General features: G+C 52.7%; 3 protein-coding genes; all 3 read right to left on the minus strand.

The window, feature by feature from the left end:
* Nucleotides 1-274: 274 nt before the first annotated feature.
* RCC_07818 (uncharacterized protein) lies at nt 275-5,102 on the minus strand (the record flags this gene model as incomplete). XM_023773071.1 has 11 exons in its annotated part: nt 275-505; nt 682-793; nt 843-2,475; nt 2,592-2,860; nt 2,924-4,070; nt 4,122-4,245; nt 4,371-4,426; nt 4,484-4,544; nt 4,668-4,690; nt 4,808-4,965; nt 5,035-5,102. The coding sequence occupies 11 exons, from the start codon at nt 5,100-5,102 to the stop codon at nt 275-277; spliced, it is 3,882 nt and encodes a 1,293-aa protein (XP_023628839.1).
* Nucleotides 5,103-6,036: 934 nt separating this feature from the next.
* Nucleotides 6,037-7,024, minus strand: RCC_07819 (related to ribokinase; the record flags this gene model as incomplete). XM_023773072.1 has 2 exons in its annotated part: nt 6,037-6,516; nt 6,575-7,024. The coding sequence occupies 2 exons, from the start codon at nt 7,022-7,024 to the stop codon at nt 6,037-6,039; spliced, it is 930 nt and encodes a 309-aa protein (XP_023628840.1).
* Nucleotides 7,025-7,434: 410 nt separating this feature from the next.
* RCC_07820 (related to histone acetylase complex subunit Paf400) lies at nt 7,435-19,044 on the minus strand (the record flags this gene model as incomplete). The annotated part of the gene is made up of 1 exon (XM_023773073.1): nt 7,435-19,044. The coding sequence occupies one exon, from the start codon at nt 19,042-19,044 to the stop codon at nt 7,435-7,437; it is 11,610 nt and encodes a 3,869-aa protein (XP_023628841.1).
* Nucleotides 19,045-19,134: the final 90 nt, after the last annotated feature.

Genomic DNA, 19,134 nt, shown 5'->3' on the forward strand with positions numbered 1-19,134 from the left:
GACTTCTGCTGGCTCGGCCTTGGATCAGCATACTGTCGAACCTACATAGAATCACCAAATCCCACTGCGGCTGCAAAATGTACCAATCGCCCCTAAAGTAGCATCACGCTGCCCCGTTTTGCTGCATGTGGAGTGGGTTCCCGCCTTTTTCGGGACTGCCTTGTTGGGCATCCTTTGCCCCGGGAAGCATTCCACTCGCCCTACATGTCTTGTCTGAACAAAGCACTGTATCATTATACTTATCGTCGTAAAGACACAATGTCCCAGCCATGTATCAGCCCTTCTTCAACGTCTCAATGACTTTGGTGAGCTCCTTCAGCCTCACGGGCTTAGTCAAAAATAGATCAAATCCACTGGTAAAAGCTTCTTGCTGCGCAGTCGCGCTTCCCAGACCTGTGAGGGCGATTATGGTGGCCGGCGCAATGCCGCGCTGCTCTTCGAAACCTCGGATCTGTCTTGTCGCCTCGAAACCGTTGAGGCGCGGCATGTTGATATCCATGAGAATCTGCAGAGATAGGTAGATATGTCAGTAGCGTTTTGGGAATTTGTGAATTTTTGGTCAAAGGTATCGTAGTGCCATTCTCATCCGATGACATTCATCTGCACTGTAATGCCCCAGGAATGGACCGGTCCTTTACAATGAGAAGAGCGAACAGACCCCTTTTACCTGACCGTACTTACAATTTGCGGCTTCGAAGACGAAGAAATCGCACTCTCGCCGGCGCCTGGCGGATCTTGAGGTTCGACGGAGTCCAGACACGCCTGTTTGTAGGCTTCGACAGCTTGTAGCCCACTTCGCGAGAGTCAGTGTCCATTTCAGAAGTGCGTATCAAATTACATACTCAGTGGCGACAATCTTGTGGTGGCCATGCTTCTCAGCGTAGGTGACGAGCAGCCTTAGATTGATAGGAWTGTCATCAACAAGCAGCAAAGAGATCTCTGATTTGCTTGCTGCAGAAGCAGTATTTTGAGAACCAGGAGTAGGGATTCCACTGTTCAATGTAGTTTTAGGAAGTCTTTGCAGCCTTTCTTGTGATGACAAGCTCCGCTGAAACTTGAGACGAGGCATTGTATCTGCTGTACCCTGGACATTTGGAAGTCTTGCTTGATGGAGCGGTGCGAGTCTAGCTTCGTCGTAAGTACTGTCGATATCTGGGTTTGAAGGTCGCATGGCCATGATCCGGGACACGGCGCTACGATCCGGATGAGGAGTGACAACGGGTATGTCTTTTACTGCACCTGCTAGGCCTGTGGCTTTTGTGATTTGCCGTTTCTTCTCCATGCAATTCAGTATAGCTTTGGCGAGGCGCTCAGGTCCCGCAGGCTGAGCTATCAGCTCGACGTGCTCGCTTGCAAGCAAGCCTAGCCCAGAATTTCGTAGCCTACGTTGCGAAATTGCGTTTTCGCATAGCACTACGAAGGGTTTGTTGCTGAGGGCATCCGGCGACATCCTCATACTCGTAAAGTGGCCGTCTTGCAATCGTTGCATTTCTTGTAGCACGTCCGCCTCCATGACCAGGTATACGTCGGCCTCCAGGCTGCCATCCCAGTCACACCTCGTCGCGTAGGCACCGGCTTCCTCAAGAGTTCCTTGTATGCTAGACAGTAGGAGATGGCGGCCGCTTTCCACCGAAGTCTCTGTGGAAGCAGTCAAAGGCTCGATGATTGTGACTGAAACCCCTAAGAGAGGAGGGCTTCGAACCGGGTCACGTCCAATGTTATTACGGCTATGCTCCAGGGGTAGAGTGATGGAGAAGCAGGTGCCTACCCCTTGCTCGCTTTGCACATCGATCTTGCCTTCAAAAGCTTTGACAATTTTGGCCACGAGGTTCATGCCCAGTCCGGTGCCTTCAACAAAGCTGTCTTCTTGTTGGAACGCCCTGAATAAGTGGTTCTCTAGGAAGTCTCTTGACATTCCTCGGCCGGTGTCGGTGACACTCAGTGTGACGTTGAATCTTTTCCTCTTCTCAGGGATGGCGCTCGCCTTGAGAGATATCCGAATATGTCCCCTCTCAGTGTACTTGAGAGCATTGGACACAAGGTTTATACACACACGTTTCCATGCTCCGACAGCAACATAGCACTTCCAATCAATCGCGGCCGAGCGGTCAATTTCAAGGATGACGGCGACCTTCCGATTCGCAATGGCGGCTGGATCTCGCGCAGCGGATACTGCAGCGGAATACACTGCAGTTTCCACCACCTCTTCAGTCACTTGATCGAGCGCTATGTCTGCGCTTAGGGTCATCATGCCGCCCATTCGGCTTCGTCTTGCGGCGTTGGAGCTCATCCGACGACCTTTGGCATCAAGAACGCCACCCTTCGCTTTGGCGTGGTGATTGATCTTGCTGAAGTCSAGCAAATGATCGATAATGTCAAGAAGCGTACGGCCGCAGATGTCAACCTGTGAAATCAGGTCCGCACTTATCTTGTCGGTTTCGGTCTCTTGAAGACATTCAACTGAACCTAGGATGCCTGTAAGAAGAGGATGTCAGCAATATGCACACGCAGTCACTCCAGACTCCAGTAAAGGCGTCTTGCAGACGAGACTGGGACACTACGACTGTCTGATAATCTTGCTAGTTTCTTACTGACCCTGTAGACATGATTAGCATCTCCCTTAGCCGCGAATTGGACATACTCAACGTGTAATGGCGACCTCAATTCGTGCGACATTGTGGAAATGAAGTCCGACTTCGCCCTTTCCGAGGTCTGAGCTTCCATTCGATGTAGTTCTGCCAGTATCACATCGCAGAATGCTGACATGTACTTTATTTCGCTCTCCTCGGAGAAGAGTCTCAGGGGTGAGTAGGTGTAGAAGGCGCATGCAGCGTACCATCGCTGACGAGTGTGGTCCCACCTAGTTCATCATCAGAGATTAGCGCACAGCACAAGTTGTATCGGTGACACGCTCGCCACGTACATTCCCACCAGTCCCAGGCTTCTTACGCCAGGGAAAAGTCGTGCAATCTCCTGCGCATCTTCATGACGGCTACGTCGACGGCGCTTCGAACAGACACCACAGGGACGTTTCCCATCAAAAGATTTGTTGACAGGTACGCAGCGGCAGACCTTAGCATCAGCTGAGAGCGAGTACTCAGAAGACGCCTCATCATCTGAAGAAGCATCGCCGTCCTCATTGAAGTTCCAAGTCTTGCCTCGTGGATAGCGTCTCAACAACGAGCGAAGAAACTTTTCTGTGATCTGTGTGGGCGGTACTGAGGTGAAGCGGTCTACCTCTGCCTCTTTCCGGGGACTGGGAACGCAAGACGAGCCAAGCACACAGCATTTCGGCGATGTAACCTCCTCTTTGGCGGAACTTTCGGCCATGATCTCTTCGCCTTCTGTCCCAGTGCCAGTCTGTTCCGTTGCACTACCGTGATCAGAGCTAAGCTCCGTGCTAACCGTACCCACAGTGTCGACCAATCCTCCGAAGGTAGAGACGGCGCTGTCAAAAAACAGGACACCCTCCACGTCCATCGCCTCGCGGATGAGAGTTGCTGCTCGCTTGAATGTGGTCTGAATGTCCGTAGTGTCTGGGTCCTTTATATTGTCTGAGCTCCTCTTACCAGCAAGAGTAGTGGGAAACTGTGCGGAACGTTGAAGAGATGCCCCATTGCTAGCAGTAACTGTTCTCGATCTCTTGTGCTTTGGCTTGGGAGGAGCCGGCGAAACGGGAACTTGATCTTCCTGGATGGTTTCCACGGCAGCAATGGCAGCCTGCGCCACGGCCGAAGTTTTCGGAGAGTGCGTTCCCATCGGGTGATCAGATACAGCGTCATGGTCTTCGGCGTTCCAATCCTCATTCTTTTCGGCCCAGTCCCCCAGGCCCGAAGCACCATCGATAAAAGCTCCCAAGCCCGCGACCATCTGGGTCCCGATCCGATGCTCGGCCTGACCGCGCACCATCTCGAGATGCTTCATTACCGTTGCCGACATGTCTCGCAGGAATAGCATGCTTMTCCGGTCCAGACCATTTCTCTGCTTGTCGTCGAGCACGCAGTAGGCTCCTATGTTGATTCCTTTGGGCGTCGTTATAGGCACGCCAGCGTAGAATCGAGCCCTTGGTCCTGTTGCTTGATTTAGACACGAAGAGGTAAAGCCCATCAGGCACAACTCACCATCAGTAACAAATGGCAGGTCGCAAAACCGTGTGTCTTCACTCAAATCATTGATAATGTTGACCATCGATGTAGAGTCATCTTTAGCTTGATTTGGGGGAAGCAAGATGGTGCTCTCGCAGACCTGGCCAAAGAAGGTACAAATCAGTCTTCGTCGATGAAGGGGCTTTGCAAAGCAAGTCATCTCATCGAGACACGCATCCTGGTCAGACGCCGAGCAAGGCTCGGAGTCAAGCCATCTATGCTCACCGAATAGCCGCGCGGAATCTTGGTATGGCCCAGCCACAAGGAATCTTCAAGCTCGTCTGCTCATGGTTAGCTTGGAGACACCTGTATGTAATAGAGCCCAGAGCACAACGTACGAACACTGTCATCTTGGAGAGATAACGTTCTTGTTGCTTCTGCAAGTACGAAAGCGTAGGCCTAAATGCGAAGATTGTAAGGATTCATGATGTCTGAGAATATTTCGATATGGACCGCAGCCTAGTGTAGTTCGAGACGCCTCGAACGACCCTCTATGCCTTGTGCCCTTTGATAATAACCTACAGCATCGAAAAAGAAGAGCATGCCTAGCGCAAAGCGTCAGCGATGTCTCAGACAAGGTTCTAGAATGCTTCCTCTGGCCTCCTCGTTGACAATGTCTTATGATCCCCAAGAGGAATGCGTTCGCTGTGGAGTGTACTTACAACGCCTGGTTTGCAAACGTAGAGCGCCCAGCTGGCAGAATGCTGTGAGAGCTCGGTCAGGGCATGAAAATGCTTGATGATCTCTGACCGAAGCGGCATCAGCTAGATCGCACAGTGGAGGCCCAGACTTGGTAAGCTCTCGAATAGGTTGGTAGTATCTAATGGTGGCATCAATGTCAGTCAGTCCGAAACGAGGCACGCCAAAGCATCAAATATCGATGTGATACCTGTAAAACTCCCTGGTCCGTCTGGACTCCTCATGTAAGAGCTCCGACCGCGAGTCCTTGGAGGCCATTGTCGATGGAGCGGCCGTCACGCCTGCTTCGTCTTCCGTGGTCGCCAGGCTGCTTCAGACATGGAGTTCAGGAAGGTTCCAAGAACAATGACAGGGATTATAGCTCGGCGATGACGCGAGACCGCTTGGACAATTGACCTCACAGTGTCTCTTGTTGCGAGCAATTGTCATTCATTCCAGCGGTTTTGTGCACACTTGTTCATCCCCTGTGTGTCGTATGTAGTAAGCATGTGCGTCCTCCGCCACTTGAGGCGAGACTCTCGCCTCGATGTTCCAGACCCACCTGATCGACACAGGCCACAACTTTAAACACCTTAAATCCACGTGGCTGCTGTGGGAATCAGAACGCGGCGATCTGAAGAGTATACAGTACAATGTTATTACAACAGAATTTCGTGTAAGGACTTGAGGCATCGATGCAACATGCGTAGCAAAGATCGATATAAAGACCGATGGAGTTGCAACCAGAACTCGGGCAGAGAACAACTCTTGCCTTGGAGTTGTACACGTCGATGGCCATCCTCTGGCATCGTCTTTCGAGCCTTCATGCAAGAGAGGAACGTTGGAGAACCTCTTGACTGCTTACGAGTTCGGCATGCCATGTTTATACAAGCTAGTAGTAGCATACAAGTCCTCTTTCTTTGMAATGTCGCCGTGAGGCGCACCAGGGCAATTCCTGCCTGAAGACTGACATCCGACATCTTGCTTCGATGAGAGAGGCCGAGGCTGCATCAATAGATCGCAGCAAGGCGAGCTAAAGTTCTCGTTGTGAATTTTACTTTACCATAGAGAAGCATTGCCAAGTTCCAGTGCCAGATAAGCTGCCTCTCAGATGAAGATCAGCGCTTTGACTAAAGAAATTGCTCCGTGACAAAACTTAGCAGAATCCTTTCAACAAAGCCCATGGTCATTCTTCTTGCCCACAAAAGACATTTCACCGGACTTCCTCCAGGAATGGAATCGCAGACATGGYGCCAGCCCTTTCAACAGTCTTAGAAGCGGCCAAATTTGCAAACTTGAGCGCTCTATCATAGTCGAATGTTCCATTGATGTTCCGCGCCCGTTCCACAGCGTAACCGCCGACGAATGTGTCTCCTGCAGCAGTCGTGTCGACGACTTTTACCTTGTGAGCATCCAGACGACCAAACTGTCCATCGGCAGTGGCGTATACGAGACCATCTCCTCCTAGGGTGATGATTACAGCCTCCCGGACGCCTTTCTGCAGGAACTGCTTTGCCAGATTCAAGGGGTCGGTTGTACTGACAGTAGACCCGGAAAGAATTTGTGATTCGGTCTCATTCATGATGAGAGTGTCCATATCCTTGAAGGCAGATTCTGGTAGCGCGACAGCAGGTGCCGGGTTGACCATGACATGTTTTCCCGCTTCTCTTGCCTTGCGCATGTTATGTAAAACCTGACCGGTCGCTACAGTCAGTACAAAGTATATGGCAAAATAGGGGGCACCACTTTACCGTCTTCAATGGAATCTCCAGCTGGAAAATGACAACATCCCCTTCCATATTCTCAACAACAAGATCTTCACTCTCCCCAAATTTCTCATTCGCGTTCGCAACAAACAAAATCCGGTTCTCCCCACTGGACTCTTCAACGATGATATTCGTCACACCAGTCTTCTCGCCCTTCAATCTCCGCACGCCACTAGCATCGATCCCTTCCTTTTCCAGGGCTGCAAAGTAATCATTTCCAAAGTTATCATCGCCAACATTTCCCACCATTCGGACTTTGACATTATCGCCAGCAAGACGTGCACACGCAACTGCTTGATTGGCTCCTTTTCCGCCGAATCCTGTATCGAATGATTTTGCCCCGAGAGTCTCGCCAGCTTCTGCCAGACGCGAGGTTCGTGTAATGAAGTCGATGTTCAGCGAGCCAATCACGGCCACGGTGTGCTTTGCTGTCATCGTTCCTGATGCATGTAAATCTTGCAGTGTTGAGGTGGTAGGCCAAGTCTAGTGGGTGTGTTTTGGCAAAAGACTTTGACGAGTGTGGGGCGAGTAGTCCTAACAAAAGTGGRGCAACCATGTGTAGTTTTCCCTCGCGGGTAAATGATGTTCATGGCAATATTGAGATCGTAAACAGCCACAAGCTCATGGGCATGAGAACGCTAGAACCAAGTACATCTCATAGCACATTAAAACTACAGACTTCATCACTAGTACTTTACTGTGCATTGTAACCCACATTCCCCAAACACCACGCTAAAAGCTGAACCTGCACCTGCAACGGATGCTTTTCCCCGGCATCAATACATCTCCCGTCGTTCCCCGAACGCCTCCGCTAAGATAACCTCAATGTCCGTCTCATCCTACGTTTACAGCCATGGCATCCAAAGCAAGTCTGTCTGGCACAGTTTTTCTGGGTTCGTAGCCTTCGCAACTAGGTCAAGTACACTCTGGCTGGCGGGCAAGTTATTCGCGCCAGGTTCCTTTGCAAGGACGWCTGCCTTGTTGACAATCGCCTCGGCATTGCGCTGGACATGCTCACGCATCTCGTTCTCCTTGACAGTGCCTCTGTGCGCGTTCATATACCAGAACTGAATCTCGTCGCGGATAAATATCGAAAGATGGTGCTCCAGCTCGGAGTTGGAGCTCTCCTGGGCTGGTACTGCTGCCGCTTGTCCATTCGCTGTGCTGGCAGGCGAATTGGTTGACGAAGTGCTGTCAGATGTCAAACAGCGCGCAATCGCCATCAACGCACACACAAAGATGCCTTCCGTGTGCAGTGGGCCCATGAGCACCTGCAAGTTGGGTGTAAGTCGGAAGGGCACAGGCTCTGGCTGATGGAGAGTTRGGCGGTTGCCCATCATGAATGGGAGCAGCTCAGAGCCCCAAATGTTGCCATTGCCCTTGGCAATGTGCATCTTGTTGGGGTAGCGCACAGTCATGAACATTGTGAAAGTAATGTATGTCAACGCGGCAAGCTGGTATGAGAACTGTCGGCGGAACAGCCAGAAAGAATCGTAGGACGGATAGGTCGCGGCGAAGTAGTTACGTGCCAGTTCCTTGGGCACGTACTTGTCTTGCACATGGTTGAGCGACTCCATGCGCATGTTGAGCCACGCTTCTTGTCTGTTGGATGCGCCGCGCATCTTGTCCATGGTGAACATGATCGGCTCATCCTTGTCGACTTCGTTGCGCCTGCAATAGTCTTCGTAGACGGCCTGGAGCGTGACGTACGAGGCATCGTCCTGTATCATCCTGATCGCTGGCGACAGCGGAACCATGACCGGCAAGTGGAACTGCAGATTTCGTCGACGACTCTCCTTCTTCTTGGAGAGCGTGCTGTTGAAGATCCTGAACAACTGCAGAATGCGTTCCTCGCGACGGCTGTGGCGAGGAGCGGGATGCTGGATAGCGAATGGATGTACACTGCCATCGTGGCCACGAATCTTGAGTCTGCGGTGGCAGCCTGCGACGCCGCGTACCAGGTCAACGATTGGCAAGAAGCGTTCGATCCTGACAAAGTCCTGGTTCTTGTCCTTGTGTTGCAGGTACTGGCCAGGTATCTCCACTTCATCAAACCACACAAAGCGGAACCCACTCAGATGCGTGCTCTCCGCCAGATGGAAAGTAGATGATCTCCTATCGAGCCTCTCCGCAAGCTTGTCGCGCCAGCGTCGCAATTTCACAATGTATTCGAGCATCGTTGGCTTCTTAGTCACAAAGTCAGACTCAAACGCCTTGCGAATGTGCGGCGGCAGGATGCTCTCAGCAAAGCGAATGATGTTAGCTTCCGTCTGCGGTGGGAGCTTGCTATCTTGGGCGAGCGAGTTGGGGGCGCGTCCCACATAGCTGAGCGCGTCGTTGAGCAGCGCCACGATGAGTCTGTACGCGTCTTCATCAGGTGGACATTTGAAATGACGCTGGATCTGCTCGACCATGGCTTCCATGGACGCGTACAGGAGCGGGAATGCGGTACGCAGAGTAATCACCAGCAGTTCGGTGTGCTCCCATGGCTTCTTTGGCTCGGGCGCTTCCTCCTTCTTTGCGTCTTCCGTACCCTCCATTTTCGTGTCTCCGCCGGCGGTCTTGCTATCATCGCCGGCCGCTGTTCCTGGTCTCGGTTGTTCACCGGCACCTTCAGTCTTGGCCGGTGATTCTTGCTTCACACCCTCGGCGGTTTGCTGCTGGCTGGCCCGCGCAGCCTTCTCCTTCTGATCTTTCATCAGCGTCGTCCTCTTGATGACTTGCATGTCCTCGTGCGAGGTGCGAAGCTGGAAGTGCAGTGCCTGGGGGTATGTCTTGGCCAAGCTCGTAAGTATCAAGTGCGCGATATTGGCCTCACTCTCGGTCCTGGACAGATTGTTGAGTAGCTGAGGGATGAAGGTAACCCAATACCACCAAGGATGATCGCCGTGGTAGTCGTGAAACTTCTGGGAAAGCTGAGAATCCGCGTCGTCCAAGCTCAACAGCCACAGAATGCGACTGAGCAACTTCCGTGACTTGGCGCTCTTGTATTGACCGGCCGCTTCAAGGTAGCAGCTCAGAGCATTGGATCCCAACTCGAGGTTCGTCGGGTTCTCCTTGAAGAGCTTGTCACTGTATCGCCCCCATTCTGCCCACGCCTTGGGAAGTTTGATGTCGAAGAACAGCGCAGTGCCAAAGGCGTCCGAGGCGTCGGTCTCCTGGTTCAGCTTGCTCAAGAACATGCCTTTGAGTGTGTAAAACTCGGCCTTCTGCTGTGGACCAAAATAGTTAAGATTGGTGTTGTTGATGACGTCGAGGCCATTCGTGAGCTCGCTACGATTTTGATAGTGGCACTTGGCCTGTTCTCTTAGCTTCAAAAACGCCTCTTGAATCTCAATGTTGGGCAGAGTGTAGATCTTGCTGAGTTGCGTAATGCAGACTTCTGGCATTTGGTGTTTTCGTGCCACATGTGCAAAGCGATTGATAATCCAAGCAGTCTCGTGGTATCCACGGTACGCGTATGAGTTGCCTGTAGCATTGTTGCCATTGTTCGGCGGAAGCAGCCCAAGATAGGTGCCGTTGATGAGCTGGAAGATGTGCTGGCGCCAAGTGACAAGATCCTGCCAGGCGTTAATGTCGTCCCAGAGATTTGGCAATCTGTCACGCCATGTACTCAGGAGCACCTTCAGCTCCTGACTCTTGCCGTCCAGATTCTGGGCATTGGTTTGCGCCAAGCTCTGACATATGACATTGGCATCGTGAAGCTCGACAAGCTGCTGGAAGTTCTGCAAAAGTCCGATGTGGGCATTGGTGATGCGGCGTGGCAACTTGTGCCAGTTCTTGATCGAAAGCTGAATGTTGTCGTCGCAGACCCGAGAGAATTCCTGGGGTGTCTCGGTCTTGTTGTGCATCTTCAGAAGCGAGATGAAAGCCTGGAAGAACATTCGCCTTGGCGTTGGCGCATCGGAGACTGCTTTGATCGAATTCTCCAGAAGCTCTCTGTTGGAGTCAGTCTGCCAAGACTCGTAGTTGCGCCACATTGCCTCTAGGTAGAGATCGTTGATGTTCTCGTGCTTCGCAAATTCCCCAAGGATATCCCATTGCTGGAGCTTCTGCCCACACAGAACCCATTGATCCTCCCATAGCATATACTCGCCCTGCGAGTAAGGCAGAGATCCAGTTCGAGCTTTGACTTGAGCTTGCTCGTACATAGTCTGGGCCTTGTCCCAGATTCCATTCTGCTCGTATGACAAAGCGGCATTGGTCTCGACATACGCAGCGCGACGGCGCCACGTTCCATAAAAGAGGTCGCTCTCCTCAAGCCCAGCGTACGTCTCGACAAGCGCGTCCAGAACACTTTCACGAACATTGGCAGTATCGACCAGAGGCTTCATCGCCAAGTCCTCCATGAAGGTCGCGGCAATGTACCAGGCATCGTAGGATTTTGCGAGATACTTCATGACATGTGGTGGGAATTTGCATCGCGGACGGGCCTGTGCAATGCCCTCGAGCAAAGTTGACACGCAGTTCGGTCTGCGGTCCACCTGTCTTTGATGGAAGTCTTTGGTAAGCAGCGCAACCAGACCCTGTTCAATGTCTTCACGGTCGTCCTTGGAGAGCGTCGACCAACACATGGGAAAGTAGGCGACCCAAATATCGTGCGCGAGTTGCCAGTCCGTGTGTTGAATATCCGAAAGCGGYACAAGGATCTCTCGAGCTCGAACCGTGCTGACGTCGTTGACGAACTGCTTCTCCTGAGCGAGTAGCTCCTCAAGACCATCATCCACCATGACTTCGCCGASACGCTTATCACCAATGTAGGTGCTGAATGCCCTGGAAGCTGGCAAACATTTGAAGTCTTCATCGTGAAGTCTGAGCACGGCGTTTTGATCGAAGCTCCCAAACATGAGCTGAATGACTTGACTCAGCCAGAAGGTCTCTGCAAGCACGTCCCACTGTTGTTCGCTGATGAGCTTGAAGAACCGGTTACTAGTCGACCGGCTGAGAGCTTTGTCGTAAATGCTCATGAAGCGGGACCGCATCTCGATGTCCTGACTGCGAAGGCCAATCAGGAATGCATGCTCCATACGAACAGCAAGTTCTGAACGTGTGATTTTGGGGTCTTCATAAATCCGAATTACCAAATCCATGAACTTGGTGTACAACGTCGGGTCTGGGCGTTGCTCGAAGAGGAGCATCTTCTGCAGCACGGCGGTCTTCTCCTTAAGCGTCGGCACCGGTTCAGTTGGGTGGAAGACCCAGCTCTCAACCTGGGACAGTATGACCTCGCAGAGCGGAATGTTCTGGGAGCGCTCAACGAGCGAAGCCAGCACACTAAGATATGGCCGTCGCTGCTCGCCGAGAGTGCTGATGCGCATGGACAGCATTTCAATGGTCTTGATGATCATGCCTGCGCTGATCTCTGCTTCCTGTTGTGAAGGCGCGGAGGGTTGCATGCCTGGCTGCGGCGGGGGTATGGCAAGGTGATCCTTGGCAAGCTTGACTTGCAGAGTCTTGAGCAGCGCGTCCTTGTGCGCGTCGACATCTTGGGGCCGCCGCTGTGACATGATCCACAGTATGTTGATGCCAGCAACGTGACCATTCCCATTGAGGGCATCTCCTGCCACTGATGCGAGAAAAGTGGTAAAGTCGTCGGTAGGAGAATCGGCATCTGGAAGCTCTTCATCGGGGGCCTCAACGGGTATCGGCTCGAGAGCTCGCTGCAATATAGGCGGTAATCYCGGAATGACACCTTCCACGTAATTGTCGTTGTGCAACGCATCTTGGATTTCGGGGTTCTCGCTGCGCAATGGCTTTGCGAGCAGCTTTTGCAGCTGTGGCAGCCGGGCCACCACCCAGTCGTTGGGCCTTGAGTGGAGGAGTACCTTGAGCATCTGAATGGTGTTGATCTGGCGGGTTATCCAGACCTCTGTCTTTTCGTCCTTGTTGTCGTGGTAAAGTATCTGCTCGGTGACCTTGGGAAACATGGCATCAATGTCAAGGTCGTCCCAGTATGGCGCGGAAAGCAATTTGAGGAGAAGATCCAAGGTTCTGGTGATGGTTTCTGTGCCTTGAGACTGGTGGGTGGTCACAGCAGGAGGACTTTCTTTAGTCCGTGGCGGCGACACTGGGAAGCGTTCGGGCAACGTCGCAATGAACTGCACCATGTACTTGACGAAAAGCATTCGCAGCGCGGGCGATGCTACTGCAGCTTTCTTGGTCGATGTGCTCTTCTCGCCTGTCGGCGATTCAACACCATCAAGCGATCCTTGCTCTTTGACGGTGCGTTGCTCCCATTGCCATACCAGGGTGAAGAGATTCAGTGCGAGTTTCCTGGTCTCGAGGCTGTTGGCCGGAAGCGACACCACCTTACCCATGGAAGGCAATATAACGGTTCCGTATGCTTCTCTCGCGTCGTAGAAAAGATCCGGATGCCGCACGACGAATTGGTAAATGTTGGTCAATTGAGGCACGTTGCTCATTTCCTCGCCGAGAATCTTCCTTGGCAATCGCGCCCATATGCTGTTGCGTCCGTCTGGCCCACCTAGACGCTTCTTCAGCACTGGCTCCATGACCTCAAGTGACTGCATCACAATGTTGCGGCCTTCCGCCTGGGAGCAGCGTAGCAAAGCATTGTACACTTGCATGGCGATCTTTGGAGGTGTCTCGTAGTGATGGATGAAGTATGCAATCAAACAGTATGCCGAGAATTTGTTGATGTGATCATCCAGCTTGATGAGGTTCCATCCGAATTTGATCAAGTCTTTGCGAGCATCCTGCAGCATGCTGTGATGATACTTGATGAGGAAAGCAGATGTTTGCATGAGCTCCATGCGGCTGTGGTCAACACCATGCGTATTGTTCTCATCAGACAGTTCATCGACCAGTTGCGGCTTCCAGAGCTTGTTGTGAATCTCATCTGTCATGGCCTTGTCCATGAGCTCGGTACCTTTTTGATGGGTCCGAAACAAGATGTTCCAATTGCGCATAGCATCATTCGCCAGAATCGGATTCGACAAGTTGTGAAAGACGAACCACTTCAGTCTCTGCGGACTGTCTTTGGAGGCATAAATGGCAATGCAGCGTTGCAGGATTGATCGTTGATACTCCACCGACTCGTTGGTGATGATGTGTTTGTAGAGGTAAGAGGTCAGTGATGGGCATGTCTGCAACTCTCCCTTGACACACGCATCGAACACGTCAAATAGGGTATCCAAATCCTTTGGGTGTTGCTGCATGTAGATGACCAGTATTTCCATGATCTGTTCCGCGCTTTGCATTGCGGCAAGTCGTAGATTGTTCGGGAGGGTTCCCTTTTGTAGCTGTCTCTGTAATGACTTCCCTGCATCTATCAGAACTTTTCGAGCCTTTTCGTTCTTGAGAAGCTGCATGGCGGTGTCTGGGAAGCGGCAGATGGCTGCTGCTGCGTGGATCACATTCACTGCAGCCTGTGCCTTGTCTATCGCCGGAAGTCCATCCTTGCTGAATGTGTTCACAAGGCCGTCGACTTCCTTGATCACTTTCTCTCGAAGGGGGCCGCTGCCTTCGTCTGCGAGGATCTGGGCAAAGAACCGGCCTCGTGTCTCGTCAATCATACGCTCGCTGAAATACGTCCAAGACTCCTCTGGGTAGTGGTTGAGATATTTGATCAGTGGCTCACGGAATGGACTGCTTCGCGTTCTCCGTAGAGACGCTTCCAAAGACATTACCCGATCCACGAGATCTTGCAGGAACTGAGCTGCTTGACTTGGCAGCAGATGGAACACGCTGAAAATGGCAGTGACCACCTTCATTTTAGGCTGTGCCTCGATGAGCGTGAATGAGACCTTTTGAAGTGTTTGTTGGTCGGCAATGTGCTTCATGTGGTCCAGCAATCGGGTCCCAATTTCAACTTTGAAGTAGTTGTGTAGAAGCTGGAGCAGGGTTCTCAATCCCTCAAGGCCTTCCACTGACAGCTTACGTGGATCCTGAACATTCATGAGGATGGGTCGGAGTCCATTCTGGAGCAGGTCCTTTGGCAGCTTAGAGGTCGATTGTAGCACAATCTTCAATCCGGCGTTTGCGGCTCCAGCCACCTCCTTGTTTTTGCTGTAGAKCGACTTGAAAAAAATGCTGATCACTCTGGCACKGTGCTGGTTGTTTTGTTGCTGTCCTTGGCCCTGACCCTGGCCTGCTGCAGCTGTCGGGCTGAAGCCGGGTAGTCTGATTGCAGTGGTGAGGAGTTTGAGTCCTGCCACGCGCAGTCTGACAATCGACTCTGCTGTGCGGTACTCGAGGGGCTTCGGGGCTAGACTCTCGTCATCGGCGTCTACAAGAGCAAGAGTCTCGAAGAGCAGCCTGTTGAGGTTGTCGTCAAATGATAGAATCTCGTTGTCGTTTGGCGTATCAAGAAGGAAGTTGATGGCATCAATGTATCCAATCTGCGCTGAGAAGGGCAAAGCCCGCAGCGGCTTTATGAATATGTGATCCGTCAAGACATTCTTCACAGGCGAGATCAAGTCGTAGTGAGGCATCTCAAGCTGAATTGCGAGGGTGCGTAAGGCTTGTTGAGCTGCCTCTCGGACGTGGCGATTCATGTGACTGGTCTCAGCACACAGGGTCTGGGTCAGGATGCGGAGSTTGCTCTCCTTGTTCTCCAGTTCGTCCTTGCTCTCGATACCGCTGGATGCGAACCGTCTAGCCACGACAACGATACTCTCCTTCGCCTGGACGCGAATGTTGGCGGGAAGATCCTGAGGCATGTCTTTGATGACAAAGAGCAAAGCTTTGAGCATTTCCGACATTCGCTGGGCAAGCCATGCGTCTGAGAAGCCCATCTTATCTGTGTTCGTAATAATACTGATCCCAAGAGAGCCGGCCGACTTGGTGAACCACTCCTCTTCGTAACAAGCGTGACACAGAACTTCCGCGAGCCTTGCGAAGAACGGCAAAGTTTCCGCTTTTTGCGCAGAGCCGAAGATCGTGGAGGCGACCTTCAGACACGACAGCATGGCGTTCTCCGCAACATCTCGAATGACCTTCTGATCCGATGCCAAGCTCTCGCAAATGGCGTCTGCAAGCACGCTGGTCTCAACGTAGACAGGACCTTCGCCGGCCTTGACGTCAAAGGCCCGCTTCTCGTGCTTCTCTCTCGCAACGGCAACACCGAGTTCAACGAGCATGAAATGGCGATAGATGCCCTGGAGAAACTTTTCGGCGTCCTCCTGAAGGTTGCTGATGCTCGTTGCCCGCATGACTGCTTTGAGGAGTTTCAAAAGCGTCGCTTGCTGCGCGTCCCTCTTAGTGGTCGATTTCGATCGCTCAGACACCCCAAACAAGTCATCACCGTGATCAAAGTTCTTCGCGGTGAGATCGTCAGCTTGCAATCTAACCAAACGTGCAAAGTCGTCGGGCAGATTGTCCGCGCCCATGAGCAGCTTGACATGAGATGTGATGAACTTGAAAGCCTGGCGTTTGTGGAAGTCGTCGGACTTCTTCTGAGCAGCAGTCCGCGGAACTTCCCACAGCTTCTCGATAGCTGTATCAACACCAAGCCGGGACGGCATTGGGCGCTCGCCGCCATTACTAATGGAGCCGATGAAGCGAACGTCGTAGCTGGCCTCATCGTCGGCGTGGCCTCTCCAGTCGAGCTCTGGCGGATTGGTAAGAAACCGACGGTTCCTTCCACCCAGCTTACCCAAGATGCGAACAGCGGTATGCGCACCCATGTGACCGTTGGTGGAGGTTTGCCCACTTGAGCCCTGACTTGCACCGGTCAGACTGGCAGGCTTCAGCATGCGCCACAAGCTTCCCATGATCTCCTCCATCCACGGTTGCATGATGGGGTCCAGGTAGTMCGCTGTCAGGTTATCAACGCAAAGCTCGAGTGTTCTCAAGCCCTGCGCGGTCAATTCGCTAGAGCCGGTGACACGGCTATCACTGGAAGACCTGTCGTTGGAACATGAGCGCTGACTCGCCATATTTGGAAGCTCTCCCGAGCGAAGGGCAACGGTGAGAGGCCGCATGAGATAAGACAAGTGCGGCAGTAGATGACTGAGTCTAGCGGGCACTGTCAGAGAGAGCTCGACGAAGAGATCGCGCGTGCTTCCATCTGGCGCAGCTGCGAGATGAGTATTGAGGACCTCCAGCAGCATCTCGAGCAGTGGTAATATCTCCTTGTACAGATGCTCAAATCGCCCGCCACCTATGCTGCGGAAGAGTGATCTCAACAGGAGGAAGTAGTTTGTGGGCTCCGCTGCGCTGACAGAGAGCTCGATGGACCGTGTGATGAGTTCCCGGACGTGTGGCAGCAGAACGCCTTCGTTGTGCTGGGAGAAGAGCGTGACTGCCATGAACGATAACTTGAACAGCCGCAACAGTACCGACGTCTTGGTCGTATCACTCTCCCCAACCTCCTCGAGTTTGCTCATCAGAAACTTTAGCAGCATACCGCAGAAAGCCGGGCTGGTGGCTTCGCTTGCAAGAAGGAACTGAGGGATATGCAGCAGTGCGGGATATTGAAAGCTTTGCTGGTACATGAACTCAATACCGGTTGGCGTGCCAGACGTGAAAATCTCGTGAAAGGCCGCCGGGTCGAGGTGGTGGAAGATGGTTGCAAAGGTCTCGAGCAGGTCCTTTTCTTCCTTGGAGTTCGCCGTGGTGGACATACTCGGCGGCTCGCTCGTGGCGTTCTCTTCCGCCGGCGGATCCAACGGAGCGTAGTACTGGAAGCATTTCGCGCCCTCGCGGAAAAGCTTGAGCAAGACCTCGATCTCCTCTGCCTCGAATCCTGACGACAACTCGCCCCAATGAGGAGGCGCATTGGTGGTGTCGACTTCGTCCTTGATCCGCGGCGGGTTGCTGTTACGCAACTGGTAGAAGAACTGTTTGAGACCTTGTAGCAGGTTCTTGAACAGGAACTTGTTGTCAGTGACCGCGTCAGTCGCGCGCTCCTTCGGATTGATGGCCTTGATTGGCATGGCGCTGAAGATGTCGGTCTCGTCCCAATCAGGCCGGGCATCTTCCTCGGCCAAGTAATTGTCAGTAACCGTGTCCACTGGAGCGCCGCTCTCCTTTTGCTGGCGATAGAGCTTCACTGCGTTTGGATATGCCCGATTCATGGCGCCGAATTTATCCGCGATACCATTGAGCACACTCATCATGAGGAACCGAGCATCCTTCTTGTCTTCGACCTTTGACATGCACTCTCCCATGTTCAGGAGCAGCTTCGCACTCATAGTTTGGTAGCTGGTTCCAGGAACCTCCACACCATCCTCTCCAGTCAAGTGTCCGACATACACCTGTACCACCTTGGTGATTTGCTGGGGATCCAAACGCTCTCGTACGTGATGAACCAAGTCCGCAAGCATGGTGTATGCGAGTGGCCGCAACGTGACATCAGCCGTGAGTGAATCACCGACCAGAGTACGAGAGTCGAGCAGCGGCAGAATAACAGGCAGGAAAACGTCCCTAAAGTTAAAGTTGATGATGTGCCTGATCGCTACCAGAAGCTCCTTGCGAGTGGCAGTAAAGCTTCGCGGCACATCGCGAAGCAATCGTACAGTGAGATGCGGCATCTGCGGAAGGAAGTYCGCCAGAGATTCCCGATATGCTCGCAGGATGTATGCCAAAAAGGACATGGTCTTCACCTGAGCTGTCACCAGCTGACCGAATGCCTCGACCTGTCCCTTTGCCTTGATCTCTCTCGCGACACCCGTGAAGATCGTATCAATCTTCATAGCTTCCTGGTGGGCCCGCTTCTGTGGGCCGGCCTCCAGTAAAATGGTGCTTCGGATGCGAGGCGTGAACTTGGCGACGTTTTTCGGTGCAAGGTGTTTGTGCGCTTGAAAGATGGACACGACGATGATGGGACATTCGGCCACGACCTTGAAGCTGTTGCATCCTTTGACCAACTGCCGAGTCGTTGTTTGCTGTTCAATGCCCGGGTCGATCGCTAGAGCTTGTGATGTTGAAGTGACGGGTGATCCTGGCGTGCCCGCGTTGTTGGGTGTCCCAGGCCCTCCACCAGCGGTCGCAGCAATTGGTGATGGCGATTCAAATGTGTCCTTTACCGTCTGCTCCATGCTGTCAAAGAGCTCCAGTATKAGGTCCAGGAAGGTCTGAGCCTTGTCCGCAACACCAGCAGTCTTGGTATGGTACCGACAAAAGTCCATGACAATCTTCAAACACAGCACAGAGTTGTCCTCATTCTCCGTCTTGACCAATTCCAAACATTTGTCCACAAGCTTCTCTGCATACGGCTCCATCGCTGCCACATCTGCGGCCACGGGCAATCGATGGAGGATTTCCAGCGCGGTTTGTCGTAATCTCTGCTCGGGAGAGGTAGATGTGAAGACGGGCGTGCCAGACAGAATGCTTAGCAGGATGGGAACGAATTTGGCCAGGAAGGTGGCATATGCTGGGCCTTGAGTGAAGGCATCGAGAGCGTCTCGCAGCTCGTTGAGAGCCGCCAGCTTTGTCTTGACATCCAACGAGCCATCCTGCAGCTTGCCTTCGATGGTGTCCATTTGGGCCATGTCTGGTAGTGGTCGAGCCCGTGGACTCGCGCTGAATGTCTAGCGACGCTTTGATTGTACCATGACAGCCAAGTCGCACTCGTATCAAGG

This window comes from Ramularia collo-cygni (genome assembly GCF_900074925.1).
Source record: "Ramularia collo-cygni strain URUG2 genome assembly, contig: RCC_scaffold12, whole genome shotgun sequence".
NCBI classification, from domain to species: domain Eukaryota; kingdom Fungi; phylum Ascomycota; class Dothideomycetes; order Mycosphaerellales; family Mycosphaerellaceae; genus Ramularia; species Ramularia collo-cygni.